The sequence below is a fragment of the Manis javanica genome, chromosome 8, assembly GCF_040802235.1.
Source record: "Manis javanica isolate MJ-LG chromosome 8, MJ_LKY, whole genome shotgun sequence".
NCBI lineage: Eukaryota > Metazoa > Chordata > Mammalia > Pholidota > Manidae > Manis > Manis javanica.
Window position 1 is genome coordinate 91371073 of NC_133163.1, and position 17288 is coordinate 91388360.

Consider the following 17288-nt stretch of genomic DNA (forward strand, 5'->3'; position numbering starts at 1 on the left):
TGTACAATCATTAATCCATCTCAAGCCTAATTCTCGTCAGTCTCCAATCTTCTGAAGCATAACGAACAAGTTCTTACATGGTGAACGAATTCTTACAGAGTGAATAAATTCTTACATGGTGAACAGTACAAGGGCAGTCATCACAGAAACTTTCGGTTTTGATCATGCAATATGACCTATAAACCATCAGGTCAAATATGAATATTCATTTGATTTTTGTACTTGATTTATATGTTGATCCCACATTTCTCCTATTATTATTATTATTTTTATTTTTAATAAAATGCTGAAGTGGTAGGTAGATGCAAGATAAAGGTAGAAAACATAGTTTAGTGCTGTAAGAAGGCAAATGTAGATGATCAGATGATCAGGTGTGTGCCTATGGACTAAGTATTAATCCAGGCTAGACAAGGGCAGCAAAACATCCACGGATGCAGAAGATTTCTCTCAAAACAGGGGGGGTGAGGTTCTGAGCCTCACCTCTGTTGATCCCCAAATTCTCACCTGATGGCCCCCCTGCGACTGTGCCTGTCTTAGGTTGTTCCTCCCTTGAGGAATCTTACCCGTCTCTGGCTAACCAGTCATCTTCCGGGGCCATACAGGGAAATGTAAAGTTGGTAAGTGAGAGAGAAGCCATATTGTTTGCAAAGGTTAGCTTTTTACTTCTTTGCAGATTTATGCCCTGTGGCTTCTATGCCCAGCACTTGTCTCGAGGTATCTTTACCACCTGGAGGAATTATGATACTCGGTAAATTCGATATGAGGCACGAATTCTATTTAAAGTTTGTAATTAGGAAGGAAGAAGAAAAGCTATAGATGTAGCATATGAAGGAAACTTGGGAGGATTGATTATTTCTTTGACATATCTTCTTGTATAGTACCTTAAGTATGTATAGGTTTTAAACTACTAACTAATTTGCACACACATATTGACATAATAGGAATACGGTGACATAAACAAAGCAAATCTATAATTACCAGCCATCTCCAGTGAAGCCAAGAAAACCATTTAGGCACCCTAGGCATTTGTGAAAATTTATCTATGATATGATGGATATTTTCCAACTGTACTTGAACCATCAGACAAATTAAAGCAGCCCATTTCTGGGATCTGTTCACATCCCATATGTTCTTTTAACCATAGATAGTCTATAGTCATGAGATTTTGGGGTGCTACAACTTGCACCCCTCCCAACTCCTGGTTGAGTTCCAACAGACAGATCCGGTCAAATTCGTTGTCTCACTGTATGCACATGCCAGCCTAGACATCTCCCTCCTCCTTCTCATGGCAAGTCCAGGAGATGGTGGGCTGGATGCAGCCACAACCGCAGCATCGTCCGGATCCCTGTGGAGGCTTTTTGATGATCATCCCCCGGCACGAGTCCTCCAGAGAGTGCTGATGCCGGAAGCTCCTCCTCATATCGTATCTTAGTTCATTTTCTGGGTATCCAAGCTAGGCCTTGATCTTCTGCGTAGAAACAAACAGACCCTTTGCCCACACTTTGACATGCCCTCTATACCACTGTGCAGAACTCATTGGAGGTCAGCACACAGTAACTGCTTTTTTTTTTTTTTTTTAATTAAGAGAAAGGAATATTATCAGAAAAGAGTACCTCCATAGCTGATCATCTGACACCCTTTAAGTGATCAACATTAAGGATATTTAAAGCATGCGTTGATCTTTGATTTACCAATAGTTTTATCCTGTTAAGGAGTAATCCCCCTTTTCTTTCTTTCTTTCTTTTTTTTTTTTTTTTAAATTTTTAATCTACACTTACCTGAAGAATACTATGTTTACTATGCTCTCCCCTATATCAGGTCCCCCCTAACAACCACATTACGGTTACTGTCCATCAGCTTAGCAAAATGTTGTAGAGTCACTACTTGTCCTCTCTGTGTTGTGCAGCCCACCCTCCCCTTTCTCCGTCCCCCCCATGCATGCTAATCTTAATACCCCCCTTCTTCTTCCCCCCCCTTATCCCTCCCTGCCCACCCATCCTCCCCAGTTCCTTTCCCTTTGGTACCTGTTAGTCCATTTTTGGGTTCTGTAATTCTGCTGCTGTTTTGTTCCTTCAGTTTTTCCTTTGTTCCTATACTCCTCAGATGAGTGAAATCATTTGGTATTTCTCTTTCTCCGCTTGGCTTATTTCACTGAGCATAATACTCTCCAGCTCCATCCATGTTGCTGCAAATGGTTGGATTTTTCCACTTCTTATGGCTGAGTAGTATTCCATTGTGTATATGTACCACATCTTCTTTATCCATTCATCTACAGATGGACATTTAGGTTGCTTCCAATTCTTGGCTATTGTAAATAGTGCTGCGATAAACATAGGAGTGCATCTGTCTTTCTCAAACTTGATTGCTGCGTTCTTAGGGTAAATTCCTAGGAGTGGAATTCCTGGGTCAAATGGTAGGTCTGTTTTGAGCATTTTGATGCACCTCCATACTGCTTTCCACAATGGTTGAACTAATTTACATTCCCACCAGCAGTGTAGGAGGGTTCCCCTTTCTCCACAGCCTCGCCAACATTTGTTGTTGTTTGTCTTTTGGATGGCAGCTATCCTTACTGGTGTGAGGTGATACCTCATTGTAGTTTTAATTTGCATTTCTCTGATAATTAGCGATGTGGAGCATCTTTTCATGTGTCTCTTGGCCATCTGTATTTCTTTTTTGGAGAACTGTCTGTTCAGTTCCTCTGCCCATTTTTTAATTGGGTTATTTGTTTTTTGTTTGTTGAGGCGTGTGGGCTCTTTATATATTCTGGACGTCAAGCCTTTATCAGATCTGTCATTTTCAAATATATTCTCCCATACTGTAGGGTTCCTTTTTGTTCTATTGATGGTGTCTTTCGCTGTACAGAAGCTTTTCAGCTTAATGTAGTCCCACTTGCTCATTTTTGCTGTTGTTTTCCTTGCCCGGGGAGATATGTTCAAGAAGAGATCACTCATGTTTATGTCTAAGAGGTTTTTGCCTATGTTTTTTTCCAAGAGTTTAATGGTTTCGTGACTTACATTCAGGTCTTTGATCCATTTTGAGTTTACCTTTGTATATGGGGTTAGACAATGGTCCAGTTTCATTCTCCTACATGTAGCTGTCCAGTTTTGCCAGCACCATCTGTTGAAGAGACTGTCATTTTGCCATTGTATGTCCATGGCTCCTTTATCAAATATTAATTGACCATATATGTTTGGGTTAATTTCTGGGGTCTCTAATCTGTTCCACTGGTCTGTGGCTCTGTTCTTGTGCCAGTACCAAATTGTCTTGATTACTATGGCTTTGTAGTAGAGCTTGAAGTTGGGGAGTGAGATCCCCCCTACTTTATTCTTCTTTTTCAGGATTGCTTTGGCTATTCGGGGTCTTTGGTGTTTCCATATGAATTTTTGAATTATTTGTTCCAATTCATTGAAGAATGTTGCTGGTAATTTGAGAGGGATTGCATCAAATTTGTATATTGCTTTTGGCAGGATGGCCATTTTGACGATATTAATTCTTCCTAGCCATGAGCATGGGATGAGTTTCCATTTATTAGTGTCCCCTTTAATTTCTCTTAAGAGTGACTTGTAGTTTTCAGAGTATAAGTCTTTCACTTCCTTGGTTAGGTTTATTCCTAGGTATTTTATTCTTTTTGATGCAATGGTGAATGGAATTGTTTTCCTGATTTCTCTTTCTATTGATTCGTTGTTAGTGTATAGGAAAGCTACAGATTTCTGTGTGTTGATTTTGTATCCTGCAACTTTGCTGTATTCCGATATCAGTTCTAGTAGTTTTGGAGTGGAGTCTTTAGGGTTTTTTATGTACAGTATCATATCATCTGCAAATAGTGACAGTTTAACTTCTTCTTTACCAATCTGGATTCCTTGTATTTCTTTGTTTTGTCTGATTGCCGTGGCTAGGACCTCCAGTACTATGTTAAATAACAGTGGGGAGAGTGGGCATCCCTGTCTGGTTCCCGATCTCAGTGGAAATGCTTTCAGCTTCTCGCTGTTCAGTATAATGCTGGCTGTGGGTTTATCATATATGGCCTTTATTATGTTGAGGTACTTGCCCTCTATTCCCATTTTGCTGAGAGTTTTTATCATGAATGGATGTTGAATTTTGTCAAATGCTTTTTCAGCATCTATGGAGATGATCATGTAGTTTTTGTCTTTCTTTTTGTTGATGTGGTGGATGATGTTGATGGATTTTCGAATGTTGTACCATCCTTGCATCCCTGGGATGAACCCCACTTGGTCATGGTGTATGATCCTTTTGATATACTGTTGAATTCTGTTTGCTAATATTTTATTGAGTATTTTTGCATCTACGTTCATCAGGGATATTGGTCTGTAATTTTCTTTTTTGGTGGGGTCTTTGCCTGGTTTTGGTATTAGGGTGATGTTGGCTTCATAGAATGAGTTTGGGAGTATTCCCTCTTCTTCTATTTTGTGGAACACTTTAAGGAGAATGGGTATTATGTCTTCTCTGTGTGTCTGATAAAATTCCGAGGTAAATCCGTCCGGCCCCGGGGTTTTGTTCTTGGGTAGTTTTTTGATTACTGTTTCAATTTCTTTGCTTGTAATTGGTTTGTTTAACTTTTGTGTTTCTTCCTTGGTCAGTCTTGGGAGGTTGTATTTTTCTAGGAAGTTGTCCATTTCTTCTAGGTTTTCCAGCTTGTTGGCATATAGGTTTTCATAGTAGTCTTTAATAATTCTTTGTATTTCTGTGGAGTCTGTCGTGATTTTTCCATTCTCATTTCTGATTATGTTGATTTGTGTTGACTCTCTTTTTCTCTTAATAAGTTGGGCTAGAGGCTTATCTATTTTGTTTATTTTCTCAAAGAACCAGCTCTTGGTTTCGTTGATTTTTGCTATTGTTTTATTCTTCTCAATTTTGTTTATTTCTTCTCTGATCTTTATTATGTCCCTCCTTCTGCTGACTTTAGGCCTCATTTGTTCTTCTTTTTCCAGTTTTAATAATTGTGATGTTAGACTATTCATTTGGGATTGTTCTTCCTTCTTCAAGTGTGCCTGGATTGCTATATACTTTCCTCTTAAGACTGCTTTCGCTGCATCCCACAGAAGTTGGGGCTTAGTGTTGTTGTTGTCATTTGTTTCTATATATTCCTTGATCTCTATTTTGATTTGTTCATTGATCCATTGATTATTTAGTAGCATGTTGTTAAGCCTCCATGTGTTTGTGAGCCTTTTTGTTTTCTTTGTAGAATTTATTTCTACTTTCATACCTTTGTGGTCTGAAAAATTGGTTGGTAGAATTTCAATATTGTGGAATTTACTGAGGCTCTTTTTGTGAGCTAGTATGTGGTCTATTCTAGAGAATGTTCCATGTGCACTTGAGAAGAATGTATATCCTGTTGCTTTTGGATGTAAAGTTCTATAGATGTCTATTAGGTCCATCTGTTCTAGTGTGTTGTTCAGTGCCTGTGTGTCTTTACTTATTTTCTGCCCGGTGGATCTATCCTTTGGGGTGAGTGGTGTGTTGAAGTCTCCTACAATGAATGCATTGCAGTCTATTTCCCTCTTTAGTTCTGTTAGTATTTGCTTCACATATGCTGGTGCTCCTGTATTGGGTGCATATATATTTAGAATGGTTATATCCTCTTGTTGGACTAAGCCCTTTATCATTATGTAGTGGCCTTCTTTATCTCTTGTTACTTTCTTTGTTTTGAAGTCTATTTTGTCTGATATTAGTACTGCAACCCCTGCTTTCTTCTCACTGTTGTTTGCCTGAAATATGTTTTTCCATCCCTTGACTTTTAGTCTATGCTTATCTTTGGGTTTAAGGTGAGTTTCTTGTAAGCAGCATATAGATGGGTCTTGCTTTTTTATCCATTCTATTACTCTATGTCTTTTGATTGGTGCATTAAGTCCATTTACATTTAGGGTGACTATTGAAAGATATGTACTTATTGCCATTGCAGGCTTTAGATTCGTGGTTACCAAAGGTTCAAGGTTAGCTTCTTTAGTATCTTACTGCCTAACTTAGCTCGCTTATTGAGCTGTTATATACACTGTCTGGAGAGTCTTTTCTTCTCTCCCTTCTTATTCCTCCTCCTCCCTTCTTCATATGTTGTGTGTTTTGTTCTGTGCTCTTTTTAGGGGTGCTCCCATCTAGAGCAGTCCCTGTAGGATGCCCTGTAGAGGTGGTTTGTGGGAAGCAAATTCCCTCAGCTTTTGCTTGTCTGGGAATTGTTTGATCCCACCATCATATTTAAATGATAGTCGTGCTGGATACAGTATCCTTGGTTCAAGGCCCTTCTGTTTCATTGCATTAAGTATATCATGCCATTCTCTTCTGGCCTGTAGGGTTTCTGTTGAGAAGTCTGATGTTAGCCTGATTGGTTTTCCTTTATAGGTGACCTTTTTCTCTCTAGCTGCCTTTAAAACTCTTTCCTTGTCCTTGATCCTTGCCATTTTAATTATTATGTGTCTTGGTGTTGTCCTCCTTGGATCCTTTCTGTTGGGGGTTCTGTATAATTCCATGGTCTGTTCGATTATTTCCTCCCCCAGTTTGGGGAAGTTTTCAGCAATTATTTCTTCAAAGACCCTTTCTATCCCTTTTCCTCTTTCTTCCTCTTCTGGTATCCCTATAATACGAATGTTTTTCCTTTTGTATTGGTCACATATTTCTCTTAGTGTTGTTTCATTCCTGGAGATCCTTTTATCTCTCTCTATGTCAGCTTCTATACGTTCCTGTTCTCTGGCTTCTATTCCTTCAATGGCCTCTTGCATCTTATCCATTCTGCTTATAAATCCTTCCAGGGATTGTTTCACTTCTGTGATCTCTTTCCTGACATCTGTGATCTCCTTCCGGACTTCATCCCACTGCTCTTGCATTTTTCTCTGCATCTCATCCCACTGCTCTTGCATTTTTCTCTGCATCTCATCCCATTGCTCTTGCATTTTTTTCTGCATCTCTGTCAGCATGTTCATGATTTTTATTTTGAATTCTTTTTCAGGAGGACTAGTTAGGTCTGTGTCCTTCTCAGGTGTTGTCTCTGTGATCTTTGTCTGCCTGTAGTTTTGCCTTTTCATGGTGATAGAGATAGTCTGCAGAGCTGGTACAAGTGACCGCTGGAAGAGCTTCCCTTCTTGTTGGTTTGTAGCCTTTTCCTGGGAGAATAGCGACCTCTAGTGGCTTGTGCTGGGCAGCTGTGCGCAGACAGGGCTTCTGCTTCCTGCCCAGTTGCTTTGGGGTTTATCTCCACTGTTGCTGTGGGCTTGGCCTGGCTGGGGCTGTTCCTCCAAAATGGTGGAGCCCCGTTAGAGGGGGAGCAGCCAGGAGACTATTTATCTCCGTAAGGGGCCTCTGTGCTCCCTGCTGCCCAGGGGGTTAGAGTGCCCAGAGATCCCCAGATTCCCTGCTTCTGGTCTAAGTGACCTGTCCTGCCCCTTTAAGATTTCCAAAAAGCACTCTCCAAACCAAAACAACAACAGCAACAATGAGAGAGGGAACAGAAAGGAAAAAAAAAAGAAAAAACACGCGATTTTTTTTTTTTTTTTTTCCTCAGGTGCCGGTCCCAGGCACCCGCGCACTGGTCCTGCTGCCCTGTCTCCCTAGCACCAGGGTCCCTGTCCTTTCAAGGCTTCCAAAAAGCACCCACCCACCGGTCCCGCAGGGAAGGAACGCTCAATATTCTTTGTCCTCAGGCACTGGTCCCACGCACCCGCTCACCAGTCCTGCCGCCCTGCCTCCCTAGCACCGGGGTCCCTGTCCCTTCAAGGCTTCCAAAAAGCACTTGGCAAAAAGAGAGAAAAAAAAGGGGAAAAACGCGCGATTTCTTCCGTCCTCAGGTGCTGGTCTCAGGCACCCACCCACCGGTCCCACAGGGAAAAATGCGGGATATTCTTTGTCCTCAGGTGCCGGTCCCAGGCACCCGCTCACCAGTCCCGCCGCCCTGCCTCCCTAGCACCAGGGTCCCTGTCCCTTTTAGGCTTCCAAAAAGCACTCGCAGAAAAGAGAAAAAAAAAAGGGGAAAAACGCGCGATTTCCTCTGTCCTCAAGTGCCGGTCTCAGGCACCCGCCCACCGGTCCCGCAGGGAAAAACGGGGGATATTCTTTGTCCTCAGGCGCCGGTCCCAGCCACCCGCTCACCAGTCCCGCCACCATGCCTCCCTAGCACTGGGGTCCCCGTCCCTTCAAGGCTTCCAAAAAGCGCTTGCCATAAAGAGAAAAAAAAAAAGGGGAAAAACGCGCGACCTCCTCCGTCCTCAGGCACCGGTCTCAGGCACCCGCCCCCAGGTCTCGCAGGGAGAAACGCGGGATATTCTTTGTCCTCCGGCGCTGTTCCCAGGCACCTCCTCACCGGTCCCGCCACCCTGCCTCCCCAGCAACGGGGGCCCGTCCCTCTAAGGCTTCCAAAAAGCGCTCGCCAAAAAAAAAAACTGCTCCGGTTTCTCTCCACCCGCCGGGAGCCGGGGGGAGGGGCGCTCGGGTCCCGCCGGGCTGGGGCTTGTATCTTACCCCCTTCACAAGGCGCTGGGTTCTTGCAGGTGTGGATGTGGTCTGGATGTTGTCCTGTGTCCTGTGGTCTCTATTTTAGGAAGATTTTTCTTTGTTATATTTTCATAGCTCTATGTGTTTTTGGGAGGAGATTTCCACTGCTCTACTCACGCCGCCATCTTGGCTCCCGCCTCCATTTAAGAGATTTTTGCCTATGTTTTCTTCTAAGAGTTTTATGGCTTCATGACTTACATTCAGGTCTTTAATCCATTTTGAGTTTACTTTTATGTATGGAGTTAGACAATAATCCAGTTTCATTCTCTTGCATGTAGCTGTCCAGTTTTCTCAACACCAGTTATTGAAGAAGCTGTATAATCATGGCTCCTTTATTGTATATTAATTGATCATATATCTGTGGTTTTATATCTGGGCTCTCTATTCTGTTCCATTGATATATAGGTCTGTTCTTGTGCCAGTACCAAATTGTTTTGATTACTGTAGCTTTGTAGTAGAGCTTGAAGTCAGGGAGTGTAATCCCCCCAGATTTGTTCTTCTTTCTCAGGATTGCTTTGGCTATTTGGGGTCTTTTGTGGTTCCATAAGAGTTTTAGAACTATTTGTTCCAGTTCATTGAAAAATGCTGTGGGTCATGGTGTGGGGGATCACAGGGAGAACAGTGTAGCACAGAGAAGGCACATAGTGGATCTGTGGCATCTTGCTGCACTGATGGACAGTGACTGCATTGGGGCATGGGTGGGGAATTGATAATATGGGTAAATGTAGCAGCCACATTGTTTTTTCATGTGAAACCTTCATAAGAGTGTATATCAATCATACCTTAATAAAAAATTTTAAAAATGCTGTTGGTAATTTGATAGGGATTGCACTGAATCTGTAAATTGCTTTGGGCAAGATGACCATTTTGACAATATTAACTGTTCCTATCTATGAGCACAGGATAGATTTCCATTTATTGGTGTATTCTTTAATTTCTCTCATGAGTGTCTTACAGTTTTCAAAGTACAGGTCTTTCACCTCCTTGGTTAGGTTTATTCCTAGGTATTTAATCTTTTTGATGCAATTGTAAATGGAATTGTTTTCTCTTTCGGCTGTTTTGTTGTTACTATATAGGAACGTAACAGATCTCTGTGTATTAATTTTATATCCTGCAACTTTGCTGAACCCAGTTATTAGTTCTAATAGTTTTTTTGTGGATTCTTTAGGATTTTCTATGTATAATGTTATGTCATCTGCAAATAGTGACTGTTTAACTTCTTCCTTACCAATCTGGATGCCTTTTACCTCTTTGTCTTGTCTGATTGCTGTGGCTAGGACATCAAGTACTTGGTGAGAATGCACAAACTGGTCTTATACCTGATCTTACAGGAAAAGCTTTCAGCTTTTTGCCTGTAAGTATTATGTTAGCTGTGGGTTTGTCACATATGGCCTTTATTATGTTGAGGTATGTACTCTCTATACCCATTTTGTTGATAGTCTTTAATCGTAAATGGATGTTGAATTGTGTAAAATGCTTTTACAGCATCTATTGAGATGATCACGTGGTTTTTATCCTTTTTGTTAATGTGGTGTATGATACAGATTGATTTACAACTATTATACCATCCTTGCATCCCTGGAATAAATCCCACTTGGTTGTGATGGATGATCCTTTGATGTATTTTTGAATTTGGTTTGCTAATATTTTGTTGAGGATTTTTGCATCTATGTTCATCAGAGATATTTGTCTATAATTTTCTTTTTTTTTTTGTAGTGTCTTTGCCCAGTTTTGGTATTAGAGTGGTGCTGGCCTCACAGAAAGAGTTTGGAAGTATTCCCTCCTCTTCTACTTTTAGAAATATGTTAAGAAGGAGGGTATTAGTTCTTTTTTAAATGCTTGGAAGAATTCAGCTGTAAAGCTAATCTGGGTCTGGAATTTTGTTTGTTCGGAGTTTTTTTTTTATTACCAATTCAATTTCATTGCTGCTAATTGCTCTGCTCAGATTCTCTGTTTCTTCTTGGGTCAATCTTGGAGGTTTGTATTTTTCTACAAAGTTGTCCATTTCTTCTAGGTTGCCCAGTTTATTGGCATATAATTTTTCATAGTATTCTCTAATAATTCTTTTCATTTCTGTGGTATTTGTTGTGACTATTCCTTCTTCATTTCTAATTTTGTTTATTTGTATACTTTCTTTTTCTTGATAAGTCTGTCTAGGGGGTTATCTATTTTGTTCATTTTTTCACAGAATCAGCTCTTGGCTTTATTGATCTTTTTTTCTGTTGTTTCACTGTTCTCTATTTTATTTATTTTTGCTTTGATATTTTTTATGTCCCTATTTCTAATAACTTTGGGTTTGATTTGTTGTTCTTTTTCTAATTTCTTTGTAATTTTAGATTGTTTATTTGGGATTGTTCTTGTTTCTTCAGGTAGGCCTGTATTGCTATGTACTCCCCTCTTAGCATTGCTTTCACAGCATCCCACAAATTTTGGACCACTGAATTTTTGTTTTCATTTATCTCCATTATATTGCTTGATTTTCTCTTTTAATTTGTTCATTGATCCATTCATTATTTAGAAGCATGTTGTTTAGCCTCCATGTGTTTGAAGGCTTGTTTGCTTTCCTTGTGTAATTTATTTCTAGTTTCATACCATTGCAGTCTGAGAAGCTCCTTGATACAATTTCAATCTTTTTTAGTTTATTGAGGCTCTTTTTGTGGCTTAGTATGTGATCTATTCTAGCGAGTATTCCATGTACACTTGAGAAAAATATGTAACCTGCTGCTTTTGGGTGGAATGTTCTATAGACATATGTTAAGTCCATCTGATCTAATGTATTGTTCAGTGCCTCTGTTTCCTTATTTATTTTCTGTCTGGTTGATCTGTCTGTTGACATGAGTAATACGTTAAAGTATCCTAAAATGAAGATGTTGCAATCTATTTCCCCCTTTAATTCTGTTAATGGACAATTGATTTTTGACAAAGGTCCAAAACTAATTGAATGGAGAAGATACAATCTTTTCAATGAAGGGTGCTGGAACAATTGGATATTAATTTAGTTAACTCAGAGTTTTAACTTAAATAACTGAAAATTGATCATAGGCCTAAATATAAAACCTAAAACCATGAAATATCTAGAAAAACACATAGGAGAAAATCTTTGTTGACACTGAGTTAGGAAAAAATTTCTTAGCTATGGTATCAAAAGCATAATCCATAAAAGAAAAAAAAAAGAATAAATTGTCCTTCATCAAATTAAACATGTCCTCTCTTCAAGAGACATTTTAAGAGAATAAAAAGACAAACCACAGAGTTGGAGAAAACATTTGCATACATATCTGAGAAAAGACTTGTATCCAGACTGTTTAAGAACTCCCAATACTGACTAATAAGAAAATCTAATAAGAAAATGAACACAACACATCAAAGACATTTTACAGATAGCAAAATAGATCTGAAAAGATCCTTGAATAGGAATATGATAAAGCCAAAAAATCCTCCAAATGCTTCTCTTCTCACTTCAGAGTGAGAAACTCTGAGAAACTGAATTCCTTTCAATGATCTACAAAGTTCATGATCCACCCACCTCACTTCTCCAACTCCTTCTCTACTTGCTCCAGCTACATTGATCTTGCTGTTCCTTCAAGATCCTCACATGTTCCTATCTCAGGGCCTCTATTTCTTGTTTTTTTTGTTTTTTCCTGAAAAAACATTATTACCAGATACCCATAAAGCTGGATCCCTCACCTCTTTCAGGCCTTTCCTCAAATGTCACTTTGTCAGGAAGGCCTGTCCTGGATACCCTAAAATTGTAAAGCCACCCTTTTCACACACTTCTTTCTTCTGTTTTTTTTTCTTCTCCTTAGCATTTTTTAAAATTTTATTTTGGTATCATTAATATACAATTACATGAGCAATACTGTGGTTACTAAATTCCCCCCATTATCAAGTACCCACCACACACCCCATTACAGTCATTGTCCATCAGCGTAGTAAGATGCTATAGAATCATTACTTGTCTTCTCTGTGCTATACTGCCTTCCCCGTGCTCCCCCCTACATTATGTGTGCCAATTGTAATGCCCATTATTCCACCTTTCCCTCTCTTCCCACCCCCCAACCTCCAGTCCCTTTCCCTTTGGCAACTCTTAGTCCATTCTTGGGTTCTGTGAGTCTGCTGCTCTTTTGTTCCTTCAGTTTTTGCTTTGTTCTTATGCTCCAGAGATGAGTGAAATCATTTGGTACTTGTCTTTCTCTGCCTGGCTTATTTCACTGAGCATAATCCCCTCTAGCTCCATTCATGTTGTTGCAAATAGTAGGATTTGTTTCTTTCTTGTGGCTGAATAGTATTCCATTGTGTGTATGTACCACATCTTCTTTATCCATTCATCTACTGATGGACACTTAGGTTGCTTCCATTTCTTGGCTATTGTAAATAGTGCTGCAATAAACATAAGGGTGCATCTGTCTTTTTCAAACTGGGCTCCTGCATTCTTTGGGTAAATTCCTACAAGTGGAATTCCTGGGTCAAATGGTATTTCTATTTTGATTTTTTTGAGGAACCTCCATACTGCTTTCCACAATTGTTGAACTAATTTACATTTCCACCAGCAGTGTAGGAGGGTTCCCCTTTCTCTGCATCCTCGGCAGCATTTGTTGTCTCTATTCTTTTCTATGTTGGCCATTGTAACTGGTGTGAGGTGATATTTCATTGTGATTTTATTTGCATTTCCCTGATAATTAGTGATGTGGAGCATCTTTTTATGTGCCTGTTGGCCATCTAAATTTCTTCTTTGGAGAAGTGTCTGTTCATATCCTCTGCCCATTTTCTAATCGGGTTATTTGCTTTTTGGGTGTTGAGGTGTGTGAGTTCTTTACATATTTTGGATGTTAACCCCTTGTTAGATATGTCATTTACAAATATATTCTCCCAAACTGTAGGGTGTCTTTTTGTTCTGCTGATGGTGTCCTTTGCTGTATAGTTCTTCCATTTTGTACTATCATTCTATATATTTTATTCATTTATCTTATTTAATATCTGTCTTCTTCACCAAAGCTCAGTGAGGGTAGGTACACCACACTTCAGTTTTCCCAATGTCTGGCATATAGTATGCCCTCAAATAATAAATAAATGAATTATGATATTTTATCTTAATTCAGAGCCTAGAAGCAATGGCCTAGCTGAGTATTCCATATAGAACTTTAACTGGGGGATATGCCAACTCCAAAGAGCTCTGGACCACAATAAAGAAAGCCTAGAACATCAGAGCCCTGGTACTCACCTGATGGGCTGTACTTGAGGTCATTCAGCAGAGAGGTGGTTGACAACTCAGGGGCAGGAGAAGGATGCTCACATACATTTAGATTTTCATTTTTCATTCCATCCTTCCTGGTTCTTTCTGCATTTAGACTATGCTTGCAAAAAACAACACTCAGGTGAACTTGTTCTTTGTTACTGATGCCATATACAGATTTTGCCACAAAGCAATGGTAGGGACTCTGGACCTCCCTTTCATAGAGGGGCCATTCATCCACTGCTTCCATTGATTAGAAGACACCATCTAAAGATGGAAGAACACATCCATCTATTTCTTCTCATTTCTAGCACCTAAGGCCATTTTAGGATTATGCAGCTAATGAATTAGTTAAGGCTTTCTACCCTATTGTGTACATTTGGGTAAAATCATAATTAAGAAAATTATTCCTTCATACCTAACAGAAGATGCCTTTTCTGTCACTTCATCTAGTAGTTCCACTTCATCTAGTAGTTCCACTGTAAAATAACCAAATGGTTTCCAACAGAGCTGATCGGAAAGCGATTAACCAGTCCCCTGCCTCCCTCCACCTCAATGCACAGTTTGATTATCTACCACAAGCAGTAATTGGAAATTAAATGTTAGTCTATTGAGGCCTTCAATGACCAGCAAGAAATAGAGCAGAAAAGACTATGTAAAATACTGAAGCTCCTATATTATGTCCCTTTATAGCTTCCTTAGTCTTTGAGAGGGATTAGGAACCTCTCTACATGTTCCCTTTACCATTTTTGTTTCAGGGTACCTTGCGGTTATGCATATTGATTTTAGAGATCTCTTTTTTCCTATTCATTCCCATCCTAATGCATCTTCCCTTACAGTATGCACTGTTTGGGGGTTTTCCTCTCATATTATTGACAAATCTGTCCCTTTCACTCTCCTGGGCTGGTGCATTCATAGTTTAGTGAAATGAAAAGCAATAAAAGCTAGGCTGGAAATTACAAAAGAAACACGAGAGAAACATTCTTCAGAGATTCTGAAACTATTTAATTTTAACTTAATGGTGCAGAGAATATAGGGAAATACTGTATGTCACTGACTCTAAGATGCACAGTTTAAACAGTTCTGAATTAGATATGATTTACAGTTAAGTGCACATGATAGTATAATTGGCAACTTTTTTTCTTTCTTAGGGTAGGAACATTAATAGTGTACTTTGTAATTAATGGCATTTTTTATGCCATTAAATACATTCGGGTACTTTTCCGGGAAAAGGCCTCTCAGGGCCACTGATGCAAATGTCTTTTTCCCCTGCATTAGCTAAAAGTGTTGAATCTGGGGCAGAAAAAGTGAAGTTCTCACTGACTAGTCAATTATTATCCTTCATCTTGATAATTCTTATTCAAGGTGCTTTTCAAGGAGACCCCTTCATGGCTCACTAAGCCACAGGGCAAAGAAGAAGGCCATCCTCTGAGCTTAAAAATTCTGAACAAAGGTTAAAGTGTGAGAAAAAATTTAGGAGATGAAACCTGTGTGTACAGATCACAAAGCTGGTCAGTAGGTCAGCCTTTTCCCGAGTTAGAGAGATGGTAGTGCTGATGCCTCTGCTTCCCTTTACCCACATCCACAGCTTAGCTGTGTACTAGTCCTGAGTTCTGTTACACTGCAAAGGCTAATGGTTCAAACACAATGAAAAATCCTACCGCCGCCACCACTATCACTGCCTTCATAAAAAGCTGTTCAAGGGACAAATGTTTATAGCAGCAGACCAGTGAGAAAGGACAGTTAGACAGCTGGCTGGACTTGTCTGTCCTGAAGTAGGTCTGGTTGGGCAGTCATTAACTTGGTGAGGTTTTCATCTCTCCCTAAATTCTACCTCTCTCACAAAACAAAGTAATCTTTCAAGCAGCAGCAATCTCTCATTTACAGGATTCCTTTCCTTTCATTATATCTGCCCCAGTGGCAAGAAATGCAGATTTCCTAACCCCTCCTCTCTGCATTGATCTTTACTCCTCCGCGGAGGGCTTCTGCTTTTGGGCTCTTGAAATCAACAACAGTTTTTGCTCTCAATCTTTTTTCTTATCCCAGCTGGCTTGTCTGAAGCTCACTGACCAGATGACCTTCTATATGTCTCTTTTAGGCAAATAATTGGACCTACTCTTGCTAAATGGCTTTAGTTGGCAGAAATCAAGAACAAGGCTGTTTCCCACAATTCCAAAATCCAAAAAGCTCTGAAAACCAAAATTTTTTTGTGTAAGTCTTTTGGCAGCAAAATCTGAACTGTCATAGTATTTATAGTCCTATCTTATTCCACCCATTTCTCTGTAGAAATGTGATGGCAGATTGCTGCCCAGACTGGCCTGAGGTGTTATGTAACACAAACAGTATATCCCCTGTTACGTTTTCCCAAAATCCAAAACAATTCTGAATTCTGGAACATTTGGCCACAGGTTTTAGATAAGGGAGTATGAATGCACTGTGAACCTGCAGTGTTAAACTCACTCACTGAGCCAGACAATTCCTGATTCCTGAGCACCAGCAGTCCTCACATTGGAAAACCAAGATGGCTGAAATTCTTTAAGACTATTCTTCTCACAGTACCCACCAAATTGTAAGATAAGGGTTAATTCTCAAATACCAACTTTAAGTATTCATCAATGCAATATTAAAGGCGAGGTAACATCTCTTTTTTTTCTTTCTTTTAATAATATTGTAATGAGGCAGAGCTGAGAACTACCACAAATCCCAAAACGAGCATTCAGGGAACATGAAACACTCACCGTTCACAATCTCATGCCCAAAAAACATCTTCACTCCTGGGACACTTCGACCAGTCTCCACATTCTTCACTGTTATAGAAAACGATTCATATGGTTAATAAAAAATAGTATTCCTTTAAACTGTAAGAAAATATGATGCCTCTCAAAAGTGCCCAAATCTGAGTTTTATAAAAAGTCCCAAATTATTTTCCCAAAGGAATGAAGAGTTGATAACAAATTACAAAGCTGTAACCTTGAAACAAGTAGTATAAAGAACAGAGGGAATCCCAGAGTGGTCCAAGAGAAACTAAAAGGGCAATAGAAGACAATGAATTTAAACCTCTCCCAAGAATATCCTAAGCCCTTTAGGGCTAAGGACTATCTATTTATTATATTTTTATGGAATTTTTTTACTCCACCTAACTCCAGAGAAAATTTTAAGGCAGCTGACTACCTCCAGAGTCCACACCCTGTTCCATGTCATGCTACGTGCTTGAAAATATTAACTGTTCAGACAACAATCCAACTCCTGGCCCAAATACAGGGCTCTTCAGCGAGTAGGTAAGGGAGTTAGAAGGTTAGATGTCATATATACAATATGCTGTCATTTTTCTAGATGGAAGCACTCACACCATCTGTATATTTCCATATCTCTCAGCAATCCCAAATAATTGAGTTTTACCCTCACTATGCCACTGAATACATTTTTACTGAGGCCAAAGAACACAACTGCCTCTTTGTCAAATCCAAAAAAAGCTTACAGTTTTATCATACTTGGCTTCCATGAATCCTTTGATAATACAGTTGTCTTTCTCCTTTCTTCTTTGGCTTACAGGAGACTC

The 17288-nt window shown here is 39.7% G+C and overlaps 1 protein-coding gene across 1 annotated transcript in view; it reads right to left on the reverse strand.

Annotated features, from left to right (window-relative positions):
• EXD1 (exonuclease 3'-5' domain containing 1) overlaps positions 1–17288 on the reverse strand; it is a 41519-nt gene that overhangs the window by 17986 nt on the left and 6245 nt on the right. The window contains exons 3-5 of the mRNA XM_037018758.2: positions 16468–16536; positions 14148–14208; positions 13718–13845 (exon numbers count right to left, since the gene is read on the reverse strand). Of these exons, the coding sequence (XP_036874653.2) occupies positions 13718–13845; positions 14148–14208; positions 16468–16536 (258 nt within the window). The remainder of the gene's footprint in view (positions 1–13717; positions 13846–14147; positions 14209–16467; positions 16537–17288) is intronic.